Source organism: Salvelinus namaycush, chromosome 30 (genome assembly GCF_016432855.1).
Source record: "Salvelinus namaycush isolate Seneca chromosome 30, SaNama_1.0, whole genome shotgun sequence".
NCBI classification, from domain to species: Eukaryota; Metazoa; Chordata; class Actinopteri; order Salmoniformes; family Salmonidae; genus Salvelinus; species Salvelinus namaycush.
In genome coordinates this window covers 7,257,478-7,281,295 of record NC_052336.1, presented here as the reverse complement: position 1 = coordinate 7,281,295, position 23,818 = coordinate 7,257,478, and the positions used below count along the sequence as shown (strand labels likewise).

The following is a 23,818-nucleotide window of genomic DNA, read 5'->3' as shown; positions in this document are numbered from 1 at the left end:
TCTCCTCTATGCTCCTAGCAGGCCTAGCCAGCTCTCTCCTCTCTCCTCTATGTTCCTAGCAGGCCTAGCCAGCTCTCTCCTCTCTCCTCTATGTTCCTAGCAGGCCTAGCCAGCTCTCTCCTCTCTCCTCTATGTTCCTAGCAGGCCTAGCCAGCTCTCCTCTCTCCTCTATGCTCCTAGCAGGCCTAGCCAGCTCTCTCCTCTCTCCTCTATGCTCCTAGCAGGCCTAGCCAGCTCTCTCCTCTCTCCTCTATGTTCCTAGCAGGCCTAGCCAGCTCTCTCCTCTCTCCTCTATGTTCCTAGCAGGCCTAGCCAGCTCTCTCCTCTCTCCTCTATGTTCCTAGCAGGCCTAGCCAGCTCTCTCCTCTCTACTCTATGCTCCTAGCAGGCCTAGCCAGCTCTCTCCTCTCTCCTCTATGTTCCTAGCAGGCCTAGCCAGCTCTCTCCTCTCTCCTCTATGCTCCTAGCAGGCCTAGCCAGCTCTCTCCTCTCTCCTCTATGTTCCTAGCAGGCCTAGCCAGCTCTCTCCTCTCTCCTCTATGTTCCTAGCAGGCCTAGCCAGCTCTCTCCTCTCTCCTCTATGTTCTTAGCAGGCCTAGCCAGCTCTCTCCTCTCTCCTCTATGTCCCTAGCATGCCTAACCAGCTCTCTCCTCTCTCCTCTATGTTCCTAGCATGCCTAGCCAGCTCTCTCCTCTTTCCTCTATGTTCTTAGCAGACCCAGCTCTCTTCTCTACAACCCCATTAGCTCCTGTTGGCTGCAGTCTCCTCCACAGCCTGTTGGGAATCCACAGCCTTGAGTTAGAAATGTGTTTACATTTTGAACATGTTACAAATTATCTGCTAAGACTAACTTTGCGTGACTTGGCAGAAGCCTTCACCTTGCTCAGACTTTGTTTGGGTCAACCTTATTCTGGGGTTTGCTCTCTCAACTTGACTCTTTATCTGTCAGAGCTGCTCAGAGCCAGATGTGAACCCCAACAGAAGGTAAAGCTCTCATCTATCTGCCTATATGTATGCGTGTGTAGGGTGTGTGTGTGTATGTGTGTGTGTGTGTGTGTGTGTGTGTGTGGCCGCCTGCCAATACACTCTCCCCTCAATCTGACAGCTCTCAGATTTCACTCAATACAATATACATTTATGAGGGAGTTACTACAACATGTAGTTCGTGTGTTGACATATTTTTATCCGCTGCTGCATCAAATTAAGAGATGTATCCAGGACTGTTTTTCTGATGTACCTTATCAGACAAGGAATAATGTCATTCATGTGTCTCATGCATCTCCCTGCTGAACCCTTATCTAAATTAAACTAAATTAAACTTTTCCCATATGTATCTTCCCAATGTGTATTTAATATTGTTGGGACAAAGGACAGCAGATTTGATTATCTAGTCCTTTAGTTGTATAAGATGGGAACTAGTCTGGTTAACATCTCTGGAGAAATGAAATGAAAAAATGAGAGAACTCCACCGCAGTGAGACTGAGCGTTTTATTAACGTCGGCAGTCTGAAGGACCCAGACCTGCAGCAGACCTTTAAACTGTGATAAACTGCAGGATGTTATTTTTAGGCCATCAGTATGAAGAGACTAATGGAAGGTGTTGTTAGAATGATATATGGATCTGTAGGGGGCTTGACTCACCATCTCTGAATATGTTTTTGAGATCCCAGCCAAGCTCACATCCTGAAAATATCTTTCGAGATCCTAGAAGATGCTGTAAGATCCTACAATATCTTAGAGGATCACCAGGCAGGGATACTTGTCTCTTGTCAGGGTTTAACAGGTAAACCCACAATCCAATAATACTGTATGCTGTTGTTATATGATATAAGGTATAAAACATTGTTATGGTACATGAGGCATTGATTAATGCTCAATTTTTAAATCAAATCTTCCTACCATCACATCTAAGGCAGTATGACACCAATTTTGATCCAACTTTACAAATCAATTTCAATGGAGGTACATAACACACTCCCCAACTCTCGTCATGATCTGTTCCATCTTTACCGAGAACCATATTACGGATTTTAACAGGGTCATTAGCATCGCGGTTATAGAACATAGTATGATGGTGGAACCCTATGCCATTCTGTATATCAGTGTCTGTGTTTAAAATAAAAAACACTTAAGTTGTCAGATATATGCTGGTTTATTATCCATATGACATCAGCACAGCGGATCCTTTTTATATTCCTGACGAGTTATTCTCTGAATGTCTTGTATTTTGCCGTTCAGTTATTCTCTGAATGTCTTGTATTTTGCCGTTCAGTTATTCTCTGAATGTCTTGTATTTTGCTGTTCAGTTATTCTCTGAATGTCTTGTATTTTGCCGATCAGTTATTCTCTGAATGTCTTGTATTTTGCTGTTCAGTTATTCTCTGAATGTCTTGTATTTTGCTGTTCAGTTATTCTCTGAATGTCTTGTATTTTGCTGTTCAGTTATTCTCTGAATGTCTTGTATTTTGCTGTTCAGTTATTCTCTGAATGTCTTGTATTTTGCTGTTCAGTTATTCTCTGAATGTCTTGTATTTTGCTGTTCAGTTATTCTCTGAATGTCTTGTATTTTGCTGTTCAGTTATTCTCTGAATGTCTTGTATTTTGCTGTTCAGTTATTCTCTGAATGTCTTGTATTTTGCTGTTCAGTTATTCTCTGAATGTCTTGTATTTTGCTGTTCAGTTATTCTCTGAATGTCTTGTATTTTGCTGTTCAGTTATTCTCTGAATGTCTTGTATTTTGCTGTTCAGTTATTCTCTGAATGTCTTGTATTTTGCCGTTCAGTTATTCTCTGAATGTCTTGTATTTTGCCGTTCAGTTATTCTCTGAATGTCTTGTATTTTGCCGTTCAGTTATTCTCTGAATGTCTTGTATTTTGCCGTTCAGTTATTCTCTGAATGTCTTGTATTTTGCCGTTCAGTTATTCTCTGAATGTCTTGTATTTTGCCGTTCAGTTATTCTCTGAATGTCTTGTATTTTGCCGTTCAGTTATTCTCTGAATGTCTTGTATTTTGCCGTTCAGTTATTCTCTGAATGTCTTGTATTTTGCCGTTCAGTTATTCTCTGAATGTCTTGTATTTTGCCGTTCAGTTATTCTCTGAATGTCTTGTATTTTGCCGTTCAGTTATTCTCTGAATGTCTTGTATTTTGCCGTTCAGTTATTCTCTGAATGTCTTGTATTTTGCTGTTCAGTTATTCTCTGAATGTCTTGTATTTTGCTGTTCAGTTATTCTCTGAATGTCTTGTATTTTGCCGATCAGTTATTCTCTGAATGTCTTGTATTTTGCTGTTCCTCGAATGTGTTGTTGGCAGGTGATATGTTGTTGTTTCTCTGGTTCAAACCGAACCCTCTGCTCACACTCCTGGCCAGCGAGGATTATGGGTAGTGGCAGAATGAGGGCATGGTTTATGTCCCCAAAGATGCCGCAGCAAAACACATCTTAAAAAATAAATAATTTATACTCCAAACACCCCATAATAACTCCTCTTTGGTTTTTATATAAATAACACAAATAATAACTTACAACAATGGATAATAACACAAACGTTATAGGCCAGTATGGACATTTTGCAGTTTAGTTGTAACTGTGCAGACAGAGTGAATGTCTTTAAAAGGTTGTTAAAACGTTATTTAAAAGGTCTTCCTGTAGGTAGTGAGATGACGAGTACGGTATATGTGATGTGCTTCAGGAACATCCCAAAACAGAAGAGATTTAAAGGAATGAAGTGGTTAAATGAAGCCTCTGGTATGTTGCTGCAGTTAACTTCAATTCCTTAGTGAGACCAACAATACCTTAGTAAAGCATTATGGTATCTGGCAGAACATGGAATGTCTCAACAGAAAAAAAGCCCGTATACATCCCAAATGACACCCTATTGTCTGAGTAGTGCACTACTTTTAACTAGGGCCCATAGGGCTCCAGTCAAACGTAGTGCACTATATATAGAATAGGGTGCTAGTTTAAAGAAATACCATTTAACACGTCAGGTGCATAACAGAGATCAACGCTAACAATTGATATAATCATTAATTATAGTGGAGGAAGATCAAGGCATACAGTATAACATACACATTTAACATGCTGTGTGTTCTGGTCTCTCTGTACTTTAATCCAGATATCATTCCTAACTTCATCAGCATCATCAGCGTTACACTCTTGCATTGTTAAACCTGCGTCCCACATTCCCCACATTCCCTGCACCCTATTCCCTACATAGTGCACTACTTTTTATTACATTAAAAATACTTTATTTATCCCACAAAGTACATTATTTTATATATGTAGGAAATACAGTGCCATTTGGTACACAGTCATTTTCAAACCTTAGTAAATTCATTGGGAGTCAATGAGCAGCTGTCACATGTAATTACATATGTATTTTAGTTCGTACATATATATTTATCAATATACTGTATATATTGTGTGTGTATGTATGTATGTATATGGTATGCTTTGAACACTTGTACAGTGAAAAGACAAGTCCAGCTTGCTGTCTGTCTTTACATTGATCCAACGTCAAGCCAACTGAGTTTTTGCTTTGGTAGTTCTCTGCTGACAGTTCATACCTGTTAATATGTATATGGTACTGTTTGCTTATTATACTACGTTTAGTTACACTTTATTTTACAGTCTGCTTTCTACCTGCAATTTACTTACATGGAAACAAATAATTATTACTCAGTTACTAGCTCTTAGACATAACATTGAAACAAATAATTATTACTCAGTAACGAGCTCTTAGAATGTTTGGAATGAAATGAAACATGGAGCACTGCAATAGGTGCCATTTGATATCACATCGTTTCCAATTTTCTTGATTGATTAAGTAGTCTATAATGAAGCAATGAGGCCCAAGGGGGTGTGCTATATGACCACGGCTAAGGGCTGTTATGCATGAAGCAACACAGACTGTCTGGATTCAGCCCTCAGCCGTGGTATATTGGCCATATACCACAAACCCCTGAGGTGCCTTATTGCTATTATAAACTGGTTACCAATGGAATTAGAGCAGTAAAAGTACATGTTTTGTCATACCGGTGATATACCACGTTTCTCAGACAATCAGCATTCAGGCTCGAACCACCCATAATAATACAAATTATAACCAGCTGTTGGTTTTTGCAAATTCCAGGTAAATACCAACTGTATTTTATTAGTTCTCCTATATTCATTACACTATTACCCATTATAATAAGGGAAGTAAAACTAGTATAATAGTACAACTATTACCAATAATAATACTTTTCTTGAGTAAAGTAAGTGACTGATCAGCTTACTTTGACATTACATTTTGACATTACATTTTGACATTACCTGGAGAATTCAGTCAGTAGGAACAGTTTTATTATAAATGTTCTCAAACATCCCTTTTTTTTTTTCTTTTTTTTTAAAATAAATTTTCTCCCATTTTCTCCCCAATTTTCGTGGTATCCAATCGCTAGTAATTACTACCTTGTCTCATCGCTACAACTCCCGTACGGGCTCGGGAGAGACGAAGGTCGAAAGCCATGCGTCCTCCGAAGCACAACCCAACCAGCCGTACTGCTTCTTAACACAGCGCGCCTCCAACCCGGAAGCCAATGTGTCGGAGGAAACACCGTGTACCTGGCCCCCTTGGTTGGCGCGCACTGCTCCCGGCCCGCCACAGGAGTCGCTGGAGCGCGATGAGACAAGGATATCCCTACCGGCCAAACCCTCCCTAACCCGGACGACGCTATGCCAATTGTGCGTCGCCCCACGGACCTCCCGGTCGCGGCCGGCTGCGACAGAGCCTGGGCGCGAACCCAGAGACTCTGGTGGCGCAGTTAGCACTGCGATGCAGTGCCCTAGACCACTGCGCCACCCGGGAGGCCCTAAACATCCCTTTTCTAATTACTTTCCCTGTATTGCGTTTATCCCAAAACAACCGTTATGCTGAAACAGAGTGCTTGACTTCATCCATATCAAGGATATTGTTAGTATTATTGACCACTACCTGTTGTTTTAGATATATTTCCACACAGTGAGGTTGGAATAATACTGTGAAATGTTGAAAATCATGATAATTCCCTTTTAGTGTAGGAGCTGTTTGAGATAACTGCATGACATTTCAGCCTGTTTTGGTGGGGTGGAGTTTTAGCCTGCCTGTTGACATCACCAATAAGAAAGAGAGTTTCACATCTCTCTGCCAATAACAGCTATTTTTCAGTTTTCCCCTCCCCACTCAGACCAATCACATACTGTTCCAGCTAAATTCTTGCTTGAGAAACTTGCTCTTTGCTAAGAAGCAAATCTTGTTTCTTTTTCACGATTTTTATTGAAATCAATCAGTAAGGTACTTAATTGTTACTCAGAACAGCTGCATTGGACCTTTAACATTCGCACTCCTGAGGAGGACCGTGCATCAGTTTTACACTAAAAACCTTGGCACATGAAAGGATAAGTAACTACAGAACTTATTTACATTGTACCAGCCAGGAGAGTGGTGTTGTTGATAATGATGAGTAGTTGTATTTTCTCAGTGTTTCACAGCTAATATGACGTGACTGAAGTGGTATACTGTACCGACTGGAGTTAGATTATATTCAATTATACAACAAAGATCTGTCACAACCGTCACAACGTCCAAGAATCCCAACATGGGTCTCTTCATCCAGACGTCACACCCTCAGTCCTTTCTGTTCTGTCTTTTCTGCTCTCTCAGTCCTCTCTCCTATCCTTCTTTCCTCCTCTTTCTGTCCTCTCTGCTCTCTGTCCTCTCTCCTATCCTTCTTTCCTCCTCTTTCTGTCCTCTCTGCTCTCTGTCCTCTCTCCCATCCTTCTTTCCTCCTCTTTCTGTCCTCTCTGCTCTCAGTCCTCTCTCCCATCCTTCTTTCCTCCTCTTTCTGTCCTCTCTGCTCTCTGTCCTCTCTCCCATCCTTCTTTCCTCCTCTTTCTGTCCTCTCTGCTCTCTCAGTCCTCTCAACTCTTAGGCCCATCCTCTCCTCTCCTCCTTTAAAGCCCCATTTCTCTCCTCTCCTCTTTCAGTCCTCTCCTGCTCTCCTCCTCTTTCAGTTCTATTCTCCTCTCCTCCTCTTTCAGTCCTCTCCTCTTTCAGTCATATTCTCCTCTCCTCCTCTTCCAGTCCTCTCCTCTTTCAGTCTTCTCCTCCTCTCCTCTTTCAGTCCTCTCCTTTTTCAGTCCTCTCCTCTTTCAGTCCTTTCCTCCTTCAGTCCTCTCCTCCTCTCCTCTTTCAGTCCTCTCTTCCTCTCAGGCTCGTCACCTCTTCCTTTTTCAGTCTCCTTCTCTCAGACGCCAGTCCTCTCCTCCTCTCTGCATTTCATGGGAATGAAGTGGGAGGTGATGTGTTCCCTCCTGGTCTTCTTCCCTCTCAGCGGTCTGCCCTTTTGAGACAGAGCAATGAACATCTCCTTGCCGTCTCTACTCGACTTAACAGACGAGTAAGCGTTGAAGTAGTTTTCTAGGAAAATCTCCTTGAAGTTGCAGTTCTCATTGTAGATTTTCTGTAAATAAATAAGGACACAAAATGGGACGATATTAGGCGTGAGGAGGGTTATAAACATTTTATGCTTTTTTTACTTGCTTATGTTTCTCCTATTTATATATGCATCATGTTATGGGTATGCTTGTAATTGTTAAGGGCTGGGGAGTTTTTCAAGATAAAAAATAAATGGAATGGAGCAAAGAACGGGCAAAATCCTAAAAAAAAACCTGATTCAGTCTGATTTCCACCAGATGAATGAATCTTTCAGCAGGACAATAACCTAAAACACAAGGCACTGTACAGTGCATTCCAACCCTGTCCAGCAGAGAGAAGGTAGTTTAGTTAATTACCTTGCCTTGCAGCAGGCCAGTCCTGTTCATGGAGATATAGTACTGACTCTTCACTCCTTTGATAGCTAACACTCCTCCCTCGGACACCGTACGGACCTCCAGGATACCTACAGGAGACAGAGGGCAGATATATATATACACTGCTCAAAAAAATAAAGGGAACACTTAAACAACACAATGTAACTCCAAGTCAATCACACTTCTGTGAAATCAAACTGTCCACTTAGGAAGCAACACTGATTGACAATAAATTTCACATGCTGTTGTGCAAATGGAATAGACAAAAGGTGGAAATTATAGGCAATTAGTAAGACACCCCTAAAAAAGGAATGGTTCTGCAGGTGGTGACCACAGACCACTTCTCAGTTCCTATGCTTCCTGGCTGATGTTTTGGTCACTTTTGAATGCTGGCGGTGCTTTCACTCTAGTGGTAGCATGAGACGGAGTCTACAACCCACACAAGTGGCTCAGGTAGTGCAGTTCATCCAGGATGGCACATCAATGCGAGCTGTGGCAAAAAGGTTTGCTGTGTCTGTCATCGTAGTGTCCAGAGCATGGAGGCGCTACCAGGAGACAGGCCAGTACATCAGGAGACGTGGAGGAGGCCGTAGGAGGGCAACAACCCAGCAGCAGGACCGCTACCTCCGCCTTTGTGCAAGGAGGTGCACTGCCAGAGCCCTGCAAAATGACCTCCAGCAGGCCACAAATGTGCATGTGTCTGCTCAAACGGTCAGAAACAGACTCCATGAGGGTGGTATGAGGGCCCAACGTCCACAGGTGGGGGTTGTGCTTACAGCCCAACACCGTGCAGGACGTTTGGCATTTGCCAGAGAACACCAAGATTGGCAAATTCGCCACTGGCGCCCTGTGCTCTTCACAGATGAAAGCAGGTTCACACTGAGCACATGAGCACATGAGACAGACGTGACAGAGTCTGGAGACGCCGTGGAGAACGTTCTGCTGCCTGCAACATCCTCCAGCATGACCGGTTTGGCGGTGGGTCAGTCATGGTGTGGGGTGGCATTTCTTTGGGGGGCCGCACAGCCCTCCATGTGCTCGCCAGAGGTAGCCTGACTGCCATTAGGTACCGAGATGAGATCCTCAGACCCCTTGTGAGACCATATGCTGACACATGCACATTTGTGGCCTGCTGGAGGTCATTTTGCAGGGCTCTGGCAGTGCACCTCCTTGCACAAAGGCGGCGGTAGCGGTCCTGCTGCTGGGTTGTTGCCCTCCTACGGCCTCCTCCATGTCTCCTGATGTACTGGCCTGTCTCCTGGTAGCGCCTCCATGCTCTGGACACTACGATGACAGACACAGCAAACCTTTTTGCCACAGCTCGCATTGATGTGCCATCCTGGATGAACTGCACTACCTGAGCCACTTGTGTGGGTTGTAGACTCCGTCTCATGCTACCACTAGAGTGAAAGCACCGCCAGCATTCAAAAGTGACCAAAACATCAGCCAGGAAGCATAGGAACTGAGAAGTGGTCTGTGGTCACCACCTGCAGAACCATTCCTTTTTTGGGGGTGTCTTACTAATTGCCTATAATTTCCACCTTTTGTCTATTCCATTTGCACAACAGCATGTGAAATTTATTGTCAATCAGTGTTGCTTCCTAAGTGGACAGTTTGATTTCACAGAAGTGTGATTGACTTGGAGTTACATTGTGTTGTTTAAGTGTTCCCTTTATTTTTTTGAGCAGTGTAGTATACAGTGCTGAGTGAAAGTCGACACACTCCTTGCACAGTTTTCAGATTTTGCTGCCTTAAAATTAAATCTAAAAAGGGATTTTTGGTGTGTAGACTTTCCCTAGGGACTGTATATACCCTTTGAGCAACAATCACAGAGGACATACGGTACCTATAAACCTAACAATCACAGAGGACATACGGTACCTATAAACCTAACAATCACAGAGGACATACGGTACCTATAAACCTAACAATCACAGAGGACATACGGTACCTATAAACCTAACAATCACAGGACAAATATCTAAATACTACAGAAGACTGTCAAATATATCAATACCCACAATATATACCTATCAATCACAGTACTGATATAAGAGACTACCACAGTATCTAAATATATATAATGATGTAATAATCACATGACGAGGACCATCACAGTGGACCTATCAGAGAGTCCCAGTCTGGACAGATAGTAGGTATGAGACCATAGAGACCTAATAGCCAATCCCAGTCAAGCGTTCCTCTCCTCTTCTTAGTATTCATTTTCATTAATCTAACAGGAAGGAGGTCTTAGTGGTTAATCAGTCTGTGGTTAGGTTGGTCTCTGGATGTACTGAATGTATCCAGGCAGGCCCTCCTGTCTCTTCTCTGGGTGGCCATTACTAAACCACAGCCTCATGCCACGCCACATATGGGAGGCAGATTAGGCATGCTCCCCCGGGACTGAGAAAACAACCTACTCTCCTGCGCTTTGCACGCTACACCCCAGCCCCATCCTCAGCCTCAGCCCCAACCTCTGCCTCAGCCCCAGCCTCAGCCCCAACCTCTGCCTCAGCCCCAGCCTCAGCCCCAACCTCTGCCCCAGCCTCAGCCCCAACCCCAGCCCCAACCTCTGCCCCAGCCTCAGCCCCAACCTCTGCCCCAACCCCAGCCTCAGCCCCAACCGCTGCCCCAACCCCAGCCTCAGCCCCAACCTCTGCCCCAGCCCCAGCCTCAGCCCCAACCTCTGCCCCAGCCTCAGCCCCAACCGCTACCCCAGCCTCAGCCCCAACCTCTGCCCCAGCCCCAACCCCAGCCTCAGCCTCAACCGCTGCCCCAGCCTCAGCCCCAACCTCTGCCCCAGCCTCAGCCCCAACCCCAGCCTCAGCCTCAGCCCCAACCTCTGCCCCAGCCCCAGCCTCAGCCCCAACCTCTGCCCCAGCCCCAGCCTCAGCCCTAACCTCTGCCCCAGCCCCAACCTCAGCCTCAGCCCCAAACTCTGCCCCAGCCCCAACCCCAGCCTCAGCCTCAGCCCCAACCTCTGCCCCAGCCCCAACCCCAGCCTCAGCCCCAACCGCTGCCCCAGCCCCAACCTCTGCCCCAGCCCCATCCTCAGCCCCAACCTCTGCCCCAGCCCCAACCCGAGCCCCATCCTCAGCCCCATCCTCAGCCCCATCCTCAGCCCCATCCTCAGCCCCATCCTCTGCCCCAACCCCAGCCTCAGCCCCAACCTCTGCCCCAGCCCCAACCCCAGCCTCAGCCCCAACCGCTGCCCCAGCCCCAGCCTCAGCCCCAACCTCTGCCCCAGCCCCATCCTCAGCCCCAACCCCTGCCCCAGCCCCAACCCCAGCCCCAGCCTCAGCCCCAACCTCTGCCCCAGCCCCAGCCCCATCCTCAGCCCCATCCTCAGCCCCATCCTCAGCCCCAACCTCAGCCCCAACCCCAGCCTCAGCCCCAGGCTCAGCCCCATCCTCAGCCTCAACCCCAGCCTCAGCCCCATCCTCAGCCCCTACCCCAGTCTAGGATCGTAGACTAGATTTATCAATCTGTCAAATCTCATAAAATCACGCATTTCTAAACCTTCATAATTTTTTTCTGTCTGGATTTACACAAAGAACTCGTCTGGATGCTACAGCAATCAGCTCATTTCCCTGAGGTACTAGATTGATGCCTAGCTATAACAATACTTCATTTTTTTTACACATGCATACATTTGATATTTTTTTACAGGAGTAAAAAGCTACAATAATCTAGTGTTTTTCTTTTGAAAAGGGGGCATAACAATTCATTTTCCAATTTACTGGTTCATTTAACATGAAGAACATCAGATGGTGTCTAGTATATATCGTAGCAAAGCAAATGCTGTCAGGTCCAACCCAGGACTAATATGTTAATAAAACACAGTTGTGATAGCGAGTGAGTGGTTCCAGAGCAACATCTGTGTGTGTGTGTGTGTGTGTGTGTGTGTGTGTGTGTGTGTGTGTGTGTGTGTGTGTGTGTGTGTGTGTGTGTGTGTGTGTGTGTGTGTGTGTGTGTGTGTGTGTGTGTGTGTGTGTGTGTGTGTGTGTGTGTGTGTGTGTGTGAGTGTGTGAGAGAGAGAGAGTCAGTCAGTCAGTCAGTCAGTCAGCCAGCCAGCCAGCCAGCCAGGTCCATACAACAATAATATAACTATCAAAGTGACATTGTGTTTATCAAAAACTCTCTCTCTTCTGGTTCACCTCCCTCAGAGTTAATGATCATAGATGACCAAGCATCATTAAGTTTGGGAAAGGCGTGCCGCTAGCGGGACACCTCGACAACATCCAGTAAAATTGCAGAGCACCAAATTCAAATTAAATTACTATAAATATTTAACTTTCATAAAATCACAAGTGTAATACATCAAAATAAAGCTTAACTTGTTGTTAATCCAGCCACCATGTCAGATTTCAAAAAGGCTTTACGGCGAAAGCAAACCAAGTGATTAACAGAGGACAGCACCCCGCATACATGAAAAACATATTTCAACCAGGCAGGTGCGACACGAAAGTCAGAAATAGCAATATAAAAAATGCCTTACCTTTGATGATCTTCTGTTGGCACTCCAAAAGTTCCAAGTTACATCACAAATTATCCTTTTGTTCGATAATGTCCTTCTTTATATCCATAAAAACTCAGTTTAGCTGGCGCGCTTCAGTCAATAATCCATCCAGTTTCCCTCCATCAAAATGCATACAAAATGAATCCCAAACGTTACTAATACATTTTTCCAAACAAGTCAAACAACGTTTATAATCAAACCTTAGGTATCCTAATACGCAAATAAATGCTAAAATTGAAGACGGAGAATAGTATGTTCATTACCAGAGATAAATAGGAAAGAACGCGCTTTCTTCCACGCGCTTGGAAACACTACAGCCAAAATGGGAGCCATCTAGAAAAACTACAATTTCTGGGTCATTTTTCCAAAAACCAGCCTGAAACTCTTTCTAAAGACTGTTGACATCTAGTGGAAGCCATAGGAACTGCAATTTGGGAGGACTTGGGCTTATAATTATAGTACTAGCCATTGAAAATACTAGCCATTTTGGGGGGGGATGGTTTGTCCTCAGAGTTTCGCCTGCCATATTAGTTCTGTCATACTCACAGACATAATTTGAACAGTTTTAGAAACTTAAGAGTGTTTTCTATCTAAATCTACCAATTATATGCATATCATAGCTTCTGGGCCTGAGAAACAGGCAGTTTACTTTGGGCACACTTTTCATCCGGACGTGAAAATACTGCCCCCTATCCCAAAGAAGTTTTAAGGAACCAATAGAGCCCCACAGTGGAGGTGTCATAATACCCATAAAACCTAGCAAACAGGGAAATGGTTCCAATCATTTTTCCTCCATTCATTTTTCTCATAGTGTCACGACTTCTGCCAAAGTCGGTTCCTCTCCTTGTTTGGGCGGCGTTCGGCGGTCGACGTCACCGGTCTTCTAGCCATCGCCGATCCACCTTTCATTTTCCATTTGTTTTGTCTTGTTTTCCCGTACACCTGGTTTACATTCCCTCATTACTTGACGTGCATATAACCCTCTGTTCCCCCCATGTCTGTGTGTGGAATTGTTTGTTGTAAAGTGTTTGTGCACTTCAGACTGGTTTGCGACGGGTTATTTCAACCTGTATTTTGTTGTTCTGGGTGCAGTTTGTTTTGCCTCATTAAACTGCTCCGGTTGTTACCCATTTCTGACCTCCTGCGCCTGACTTCCCTGCAGCCAGTTACGCACCTCTTACACATAGGGAATTTTAGAAACACTTAATGTAAGGGATGTGTTTCGTGGAGGCTTACCCAGGCATGACGTTTTGATAACCATGTAAATCTCTCTCGGACAAGGTGACTTTTATCAATATATTTGACTGTGTGTGTGGTTGAGAAACACCAGTGCTGTGGTTTTAGCCCGTGTGTCTGTAACTGGCAGTGTTTGTAACAGCGCTGCACACTGTGTGAGAGAAACCAGACAACTAGACTCTTTAACACCAGTTCAGTGAGCAGCTCAGGTCAATCATGTTAGGCAGAAACATTTTATGAAAACAACTGCAGTAAAGTCTGTTACTAAGTAAATCCTCAATGCTAAAGGCATTTTAGATTATTGTATGTAGCACACAGAGAGAGAGAGGTCATTAGCAGATGAGCTCCCACGTTTTTCAGCATGTTTTTAAAATATTGATAGATTTAGGGTTAGACAAACTTAGATTTTTTGGCAGGGACATATAAAGGATGCTACCCTAAACAACATAACCTTCACTCCAAATCAAAACTCCAACCCTACATCCTGATTTTGGACGGAATTACCTGGAATGCTTCCTACACCCAAGGATTATTATTCCCAAACTATACAGCAAATGCTCTGGGAAACAAACAGAAACCTGAATACACTATCCAACCTGGAACGAGTAATTCTTAGTCTGAAGCTATTTTTTATTTTCAAAAGCCAAGAAGACAAATACATTACAATGATATATTTTACTTTATAAGGACTGAAAGCTACCAAGCTTGCTAGGACAAAGAGATACAACTTCAATTATCCGTGACGTGTGAAGCGAGAGGTGTCGAAGCCTTTGAGCCAAACAAATGTCTCAAAGGCTTCGAAAGGCTACCCCATCCAAACCCAGAGGCCTTGAAAATAAATCTTCCTCCAGAAATAAAAGCTTCTCCCAAGTGGGGGTGACACCTACTCCCGTTGCCTGCTGCACTGCTGCTTAGATTCCACCTGGCGATTTGTTCACCGTCTGCCATGTTGTCTCCCCCTGTCTGGTACAGGTACCCTCTCTCCCGAGCGTTCTCTCGACTCCAGCACACAGGCACTGTTGGGGCGAGTGACTCTGAACTTACAAGTCGTTATATATTTTAAAAAATTCTTGTGCATTTTGCTATTTCGCTATTTGCCTCATGACACCTGCATGCTTTGTTGACTATGAACTTTCTTTACCCAACCGTGGGACAGACTATGTTTGTTGCCACACTCGGGACTCTGACTCTCTATTGGTTACACGGACTGTTGGCCTCCCATCCCATTATAACCACCTCTCGCTGGCTTTGTATTCATGTTACCTGATGAAATTGCTGTACAATATGATCTTGTTGCCATCTGATGCACATTCAGATGTCATAAATCAGCACTGCAGAGCTGTCCCTGTCTTATGCCGTGCCTTGATTGTATTAATGTTGATGATATCTGGAAATGTGCATGTACACCCTGGCCCACCTACTGTTGCTAGCCCCAATTCTGACTTGTGCTCTGATACCTGCTTCACTGATTTCTGCTCTCATAAAAGCCTGGGTTTTCTGCACGTTAACACTAGAAGCTTATTACCTAAAATGCATCAATTGAAAGTGTGGGTTCACAGCTCCAATCCAGATGTGTTGGTCATTACTGAGATGTGGTTAAGGAAGAGTGTTTTGAATACTGATGTCAACTTTTCTGGTTATAACCTATTTGGGCAAGACAGATCTTCCAAAGTTGGGGTGTGGCAATCTTTACCAAGGATCACCTTTAGTGCTCGGTTGTCTCCACCAAGTCTGTCCCCAAACTATTTGATTTGCTGGTTTTAAGTATTAAACTTTCAAATAGCACTTTGTTGACTGTTGCTGGGTGCTATCGTCCTCCATCAACACCGGCCTGTACTCTACCTGCCCTAATCTCTCTCCTGGCCCCTTACACTAAGTCTGAATTTGTCCTGCTAGGTGACCTAAACTGGGACATGCTTAAACCACCTGACCAAGTCCTAAAGCAATGGGACTCCCTAAATCTTTCTCAGATTATTACCAATCCCACAAGGTATGACTCCAAACACCCAGAAAAGGCTACTCTTCTTGATGTTATCCTCACAAATAATCCTGATAAATATCAGTCTGGTGTTTTCTGTAATGACCTTAGTGATCACTGTTTTACAGCCTGTGTTCGTAATGGCTGCTCAGTGAAACGACAAGTCCTGATTTGTCAAAGACACTTGCTAAAAAACTTTAATGAGCAAATCTTCCTTCATGAACTGGCCTCTGTAAAATGGTGTAGAATCAGCTTGATCCCCTCTGTCGAAGACGCTTGGACCTTCTTTTTTGATATTTTCAGTGGTATTGTCAACAAACACACCTCCATAAAGAAATTCAGAATTAAAAACAGGTTCAGGCCCTGGTTCGACCGTGATCTTGCAGAGTTACTCCACCTTAAGAATTGCATTTGGCGAAAGGCTCGGCACACGCATACTCAGGCTGGCTGTCACACTCTGATCTGTTTCACCTGTCCTTGTGCTTGTCTCCACCCCCTCCAGGTGTCACCCATCTTCCCCATTATCCCCTGGGTATTTAAACCTGTGTTTTCTGTCTGTCTGTGCCAGTTCGTCTTATGTTCCATGTCAACCAGCGCGTTTTCCCCGTGCGCCTGCCTTTTCTATTCTCTTTTGCTAGTCCTCCTGGTTTTGACCCTTGCCTGTTTTCTGGACTCTGTACCCGCCTGCCTGATCATTCTGCCTGCCCTGACCTCGAGCCTGCCTGCCACACTGTACCTCCTGGACTCCTGAACTGGTTTGGACCTTTTGCCTGTCCACGACCATTCTCTTGCCTACCCCTTTTGGATTACTAATAAATATCAAAGACTCAAACCATCTGCCTCCCGTGTCTGCATCTGGGTCTCGCCTTGTGCCCTTATACTGACTGGCTCTCGTTCAGGCAAATGAGAAATAAGTGCACTCAGGCTATCCGGAAGGCCAAAGTTAGTTACTTTAAGGAGCAGTTCTCTCTCTGTGGGTCTAACCCCAAGAAGTTCTGGAAAACGGTTAAAGACCTGGAGAATAAACCCTCCTCCTCACAGCTGCCCATGTCCCTTAAAGTTAATGATGTGGTTGTTACTGACAAGAAGCACATGGCTGAGCTCTTTAATTACCACTTCATTAAGTCAGGATTCCTATTTGACTCAGCCATGCCTCCTTGCCCGTCCAACATTTCCTAGTCTCCCACCCCTTCTAATGTGAGTATCCCAGATGCTTCTCCCTCTTTTTTCCCTGCCCCGCAACAAAGTTTCTCCCTGCAGGCAGTCACTGGGTCCAAGGTGCTAAAGGAGCTCCTGAAACTTGACCCCAAATAACCATTTGGGTGAGATGGTTTAGACTCTTTCTTCTTTAAGGTTGCTGCCCATATTATCGCCAAGCCTATCTCCGACCTTTTTAACCTGTCTCTCCTTTCTGGGGAGGTTCTCATTGCTTGGAAGGCAGCCACGGTTCGCCCTTTATTTAAAGGGGGAGATCAAGCTGATCCTAACTGTTATAGGCCTATTTCTATTTTGCCCTGTTTATCAAAAGTGTTGGAAAAACTTGTCAATAATCAACTGACTGGCTTTCTTGATGTCTATAGTATTCTCTCTGGTATGCAATCTGGTTTCCGCTCAGGTTATGGATGTGTCACTGCAACCTTAAAGGTCCTCAATGATGTCACCATTGCCTTTTATTCTAAGCAATGTTGTGCTGCTATTTTTATTGACTTGGCCAAAGCTTTTGATACGGTAGACCATTCCATTCTTGTGGGCCGGCTAAGGAGTATTGGTGTCTCTGAGGGGTCTTTGGCCTGGTTTGCGAACTACCTCTCTCAAAGAGTGCAGTTTATAAAGTCAGAAAATCTGCTGTTTCAGCCACTGCCTGTCACCAAGGGAATTACCTCAAGGTTCAATCCTAGGCCCCATTCTCTTCTCAATTTACATCAACAACATAGCTCAGGCATAGCTCAGGCAGCTGGCCCCACCCTGGATTTTGTGTTAAATGCTCTACAACAAAGCTTTCTTAGTGTCCAAGTTTTCTCTACCCTTAACCTTGTTCTGAACACCTCAAACAAAGGTAATGTGGTTTGGTAAGAAGAATGCCCCTCTCCCCACCGGTGTGATTACTACCTCTGAGGGTTTAGAGCTTTAGATAGTCACCTCATATAAGTACTTGGGAGTATGGCTAGACAGTACACTGTCCTTCTCTGAGCACATTTCAAAGCTGCAGGCTAAAGTTAAATCTAGACTTGGTTTCCTCTATCGTAATCGCTCCTCTTTCACCCCAGCTGCCAAACTAACCCTGATTCAGATGACCATCCTACCCATGCTAGATTACGGAGACATAATTTATAGATCGGCAGTTATGGGTGCTCTCGAGTGGCTAGAATATCTTTACCATTCGGCCATCAGATTTGCCACCAATGCTCGTTATAGGACACATCACTGCACTCTATACTCCTATGTAAACTGGTCATCTCTGTAAACCCATCGCAAGACCCACTGGTTGATGCTTATTTATAAAACCCTCTAAGGGTTCACTCCCCCCTATCTGAGATATCTACTGAAGCCCTCATCCTCCACATACAACACCCGTTCTGCCAGTCACATTCTGTTAAAGGTCCCGAAAGCACACACATCCCTGGGTCGCTCGTCTTTTCAGTTCACTGCTGCTAGCGACTGGAACGAGCTGCAACAAACACTCAAACTGGACAGTTTTATCTCAATCTATTCATTCACAGACTCAATCATGGACACTCTTACTGACAGTTGTGGCTGCTTTACGTGGTGTATTGTTGTCTCTACCTTCTTGCCCTTTGTGCTGTTGTCTGTTCCCAATAATGTTTGTACCATGTTTTGTGCTGCTACCATGTTGTGTTGCTACCATGCTGTGTTATGTGTTGCCTTAGGTCTCTCTTTATGTAGTGTTGTCTCTCTTGTCATGATGTTTGTGTTGTCCTATATTTTATTTTTAATCCCAGCCCCCGTCCCCGCAGTAGGCCTTTTGCCTTTTGGTAGACCGTCATTGTAAATAAGAATTTGTTCTTAACTGACTTGCCTAGTTAAATAAAGGTTATATTAAAAAATAAACAGATCGTGCACAGACAGATAGAAAGACACAGAGCGACAGGCAGACAAACAGACAGACACAGAGCAACAGGCAGACAGACAGTGTAAGGGGTGCGTGTTGGTGGCAGGGAAGTCAGGCGCAGGAGAACGAACTTGGTATAAACGGAGTTGTTTAATAAATGCTGACAAAAGTGATGACCCCCGGGCCCTCCTTCAGCAGTGAAGTAATGGGAGCCGCTACCTGACCAAAACCCCGGATAAACCTCCGGTAGTAGTTGGCAAACCCTAAGAATTGCTGCACCTCCTTAACCGTGGTGGGAGTCGGCCAATTACACACGGCTGCAATGCGGTCACTCTCCATCTCCACCCCTGACGTGGAAATGCGATACCCTAGGAAGGAGACGGAATGTTGGAAGAACAGGCATTCTCAGCCTTGACGTACAGGTCATGCTCCAACAGGCGACCAAGCACTTTGCGCACCAGGGACACATGCTCGGCGCGTGTAGCGGAGTATATCAGAATGTCATCAATATACACCCTACACCCTGCCCGTGCAGGTCCCTGAAAATCTCATCTACAAAAGCTTGGAAGACTGATGGCGCATTCATCAACCCGTACAGCATGATGAGGTACTCATAGTGCCCTGAGGTGGTACTGAAAGCCGTCTTCCACTCGTCTCCCTCTCGGATATGCACCAGATTGTAAGCGCTCCTGAGATCTAGTTTGGTGAAGAAGCGCGCCCTGTGCATTGACTCTATTGCTGTGGCTATGAGCGGTAGCGGGTAACTATACTTCACCGTGATCTGATTTAGACCCCGGTAGCCAATACACGGATGCAGACCTCCCTCCTTCTTCTTCACAAAAAAGAAACTCGAGGAGATGGGTGAAGTGGAGGACCGAATGTACCCCTGACGCAGGGATTCGGAGACATATGTTTCCATAGCCTCCGTCTCCACCTGTGAGAGGGGATACACGTGACTACTGGGAAGTGCAGTGTCTACCAGGAGATCTATCGCACAATCGCCCCGTCGATGAGGTGGTAATTGAGTCGCCTTCTTTTTGGAGAAGGCGAGAGCCAAATCGGCATATTCAGGGGGGATGCGCACGGTGGAGACCTGGTCTGGACTCTCCACCGTAGTAGCACCAACGGAAACCCCTAAACACCTACCTGAGCACTCTCGCCACCACCCCGTGAGAGTCCTCTGTTGCCAAGAAACAGTGGGGTTATGCCAAGCTAACCAGGGTAGGCCCAGCACCACGGGAAACGCAGGAGAATCAGTAAGGAAAAGACACATTTTCTCCATGTGACCCCCCTGCGTCACCATGCCCAAAGGAGCGGTGACCTCCCTAATTAACCCTGACCCTAATGGTCGACTATCTAAGGCGTGAACGGGGAAGGGCACATCCACGGGAGCAATGGGGGTCCCTAAACTATGAGCTAACGCTCTATCAATAAAATTCCCAGCCGCGCCTGAATCTACGAGCTCCTTATGCTGGGAATGCGGGGAAAACTCAGGAAAAGTGACAGACACAAACATATGTGCAACACAGAGGACTCTGGGTGAGAATGGTGCCAGCTCACCTGGGGTGAAGCCAGAGTGCCCTGCCTGCTGCCTGGATTCCCAGAGGAACCAACCCGGCACCGACCAGCAGTGTGACCTCTGCGGCCACAGATGGTGCACGAGCAGAAACCCCCTCCGGTCTCCCTGCGCACCGCCCCTCCCAGCTCCATGGGTATCGGAGAGGGGGTGCGGGAGGATGGAACCACCAGACCCGATCTGGACGTCCTCGAGTAGCCAGCAGGTTGTCCAACCGGATGGACAGGTCCACCAGCTGGTCGAAATTGAGGGTGGTGTCTCTGCAGGCCAGCTCCTGACAGACGTCCTCGCGCAGACTGCAGCGGTAGTGGTTGATCAGGGCCCTAAACTCCAGGGCAAACTCCTGGGCGATCCTCGTCTCCTGCCTCAGATGGTAGAGGCGCTCACCCGCCGCTCTGCCCTCGGGCGGGTGGTCGAAGACTGCCCGGAAACGGCGGGTGAACTCCTCAAAATGGTCCAACGCCGCATCTACCCCTCTCCACACGGCGTTGGCCCACTCCAGGGCTTTCCCGGTGAGGCACGAGACGAGGGCGGACACCCTCTCACGGTCCGATGGAGCTGGGTGGACCGTGGCCAGATAGAGGTTAAGTTGGAGGAGGAAACCCTGGCAGTTGGCAGCACTCCCGTCGTACTCCTGTGGCAAGGAGAGACGGATCCCACTGGGTTCAGGCGGGAAAGGGGCGCTCAGGAGGCGCTGGAAGAACTCCCTGTCTCTCCCAGCGGTCCATTGTCTGGACAACGAGATCCATGGAGGCGCCCAGATGGTAAAGCATTACCGCATGCTCCTGGACGCGCTCCTCCACCTCCATGGCCGGGGTACCTTCTCCTGCTGACTCCATAGGTGGTCGGAGATTCTGTAAGGGGTGCGTGTAGGTGGCAGGGAAGTCAGGCGCAGGAGAACGAACTTGGTATAAACGGAGTTGTTTAATAAATGCTGACAAAACTCCAAAACAACCAAAATGTACAAAATAACAAAGTGGGTACAAAACCCGTCGCACACCAACACTAAATAGCACATCACATACAAACAAAACAATCTCCGACAAGGACATGAGGGGAAACAGAGGGTTAAATACACAACATGTAATTGATGGGATTGGAACCAGGTGTGAAGGAAGACAAGACAAAACCGATGGAAAATGAAAAATGGATCAGTGATGGCTAGAAGGTGGTGACGTCGACCGCCGAACACCGCCCGAACAAGGAGAGGGACCGACTTCGGCGGAAGTTGTGACAGACAGACTCAGAGCAACAGACAGACACAGAGCAACAGACAGGCAGGCAGACAGACACAGCGCAACAGACAGACATGCAGACAGACACATAGCAACAGACAGACAGACACAGAGCAACAGACAGACATACAGACAGACAGACACAGAGCAACAGACAGACATGCAGACAGACACATAGCAACAGATAGACATGCAGACAGACACAGAGCAACCGACAGACAGACAGACAGACAGACAGACAGACAGACAGACAGACAGACAGACAGACAGACAGACACAGAGCAGCAGACAGACAGACACAGAGCAACAGACACAGAGCAACATGCATTCATACAGACACAGAGCAACAGACAGGCAGACAGACACAGAGCAACAGACAGGCAGACAGACGCAGAGTGACAGCCATACAGACGCAGAGCAACAGACAGGCAGACAGACATAGAGCAACAGACAGGCAGACACCGAGCAACAGACAGACATACAGGCAGACAGACACAGAGCAACAGACAGACATACAGACACAGAGCAGCAGCCATACAGGCAGACACAGCGCAACAGACAGGCACAGAGCAACAGACAGACAGACACAGAGTAACAGACAGGCAGTTGTCATGCTTTGATGTGTGTGTAGCAGCTTCATGGACATAGACACTCAGATTAAGTGCTGAGCTCTTTGAGCCACAGCTATTTGTCAGATCAAAATTGATGCCAATGTCTCAATGTCAGGGAGATAGAACTGCAGTGGAGCGGAGAGGGAGAGGGGGAGGGAGTGGGAGAGAGAGAACCGCTGTAACAGTCAGACTCAGAGAGCTAGACCACTGCCAAACCCTAACGTGAGAAACTTTACTAAACATTTTGAGTAAATCTTTAATCATGTATTGAAGCCAATGGTACAGTTGTGGGAAGGTTGTAGTTGCACGAATGTTTCTCAATCCCTTCTTCTCAATCCAACCCTCACTGGTTAATATCTCCCATGGGAAGCAGGAGATGATCCAGCCCTCACTGGTTAATATCTCCCATGGGAAGCAGGAGATGATCCAGCCCTCACTGGTTAATATCTCCCATGGGAAGCAGGAGATGATTCAGCCCTCACTGGTTAATATCTCCCATGGGAAGCAGGAGATGATCCAACCCTCACTGGTTAATATCTCCCATGGGAAGCAGGAGATGATCCAGCCCTCACTGGTTAATATCTCCCATGGGAAGCAGGAGATGATCCAGCCCTCACTGGTTAATATCTCCCATGGGAAGCAGGAGATGATCCAACCCTCACTGGTTAATATCTCCCATGGGAAGCAGGAGATGATCCAACCCTCACTGGTTAATATCTCCCATGGGAAGCAGGAGATGATCCAGTCCTCACTGGTTAATATCTCCCATGTGAAGCAGGAGATGATCCAACCCTCACTGGTTAATATCTCCCATGGGAAGCAGGAGATGATCCAACCCTCACTGGTTAATATCTCCCATGGGAAGCAGGAGATGATCCAGCCCTCACTGGTTAATATCTCCCATGGGAAGCAGGAGATGATCCAGCCCTCACTGGTTAATATCTCCCATGGGAAGCAGGAGATGATTCAGCCCTCACTGGTTAATATCTCCCATGGGAAGCAGGAGATGATCCAACCCTCACTGGTTAATATCTCCCATGGGAAGCAGGAGATGATCCAGTCCTCACTGGTTAATATCTCCCATGTGAAGCAGGAGATGATCCAACCCTCACTGGTTAATATCTCCCATGGGAAACAGGAGACGATCCAGCCCTCACTGGTTAATATCTCCCATGGGAAGCAGGAGATGATTCAGCCCTCACTGGTTAATATCTCCCATGGGAAGCAGGAGATGATCCAACCCTCACTGGTTAATATCTCCCATGGGAAGCAGGAGATGATCCAACCCTCACTGGTTAATATCTCCCATGGGAAGCAGGAGATGATCCAGTCCCCACTGGATAATATCTCCCATGGGAAGCAGGAGATGATCCAGTCCTCACTGGTTAATATCTCCCATGGGAAGACTGGGGCTAGGCTGGGGCTAGGCTGTAGTTATATGATGAAAGGTATTGTGCTGGGGCTAGGTTGTAGTTATATGATGAAAGGTATTGTGCTGGGGCTAGCCTGTAGTTATATGATGAAAGGTATTGTGCTGAGGCTGACTTTCGGCTAGCAGACAGAGTACTTTGTCACAGAAACACAGAGCTGAGAGCTATAAAGCAGCTGAGAGCTATAAAGCAGCTGAGAGCTATAAAGCAGCTGAGAGCTGTAAAGCAGCTGAGAGCTGTAAAGCAGCTGAGAGCTGTAATTCAGCTGAGAGCTATAAAGCAGCTTTATAGCTGTTTAAGGGTTGTAAATCTGAAAGGTTATCTCACTGAATA

General features: G+C 46.1%; 1 protein-coding gene across 1 annotated transcript in view; it reads right to left on the bottom strand.

The window, feature by feature from the left end:
- Positions 1-7,265: 7,265 nt before the first annotated feature.
- fgf7 (fibroblast growth factor 7) overlaps positions 7,266-23,818 on the bottom strand; it is a 30,076-nt gene continuing 13,523 nt past the window's right edge. The window contains exons 2-3 of the mRNA XM_038969068.1: positions 7,813-7,919; positions 7,266-7,481 (exon numbers count right to left, since the gene is read on the bottom strand). Of these exons, the coding sequence (XP_038824996.1) occupies positions 7,266-7,481; positions 7,813-7,919 (323 nt within the window). The remainder of the gene's footprint in view (positions 7,482-7,812; positions 7,920-23,818) is intronic.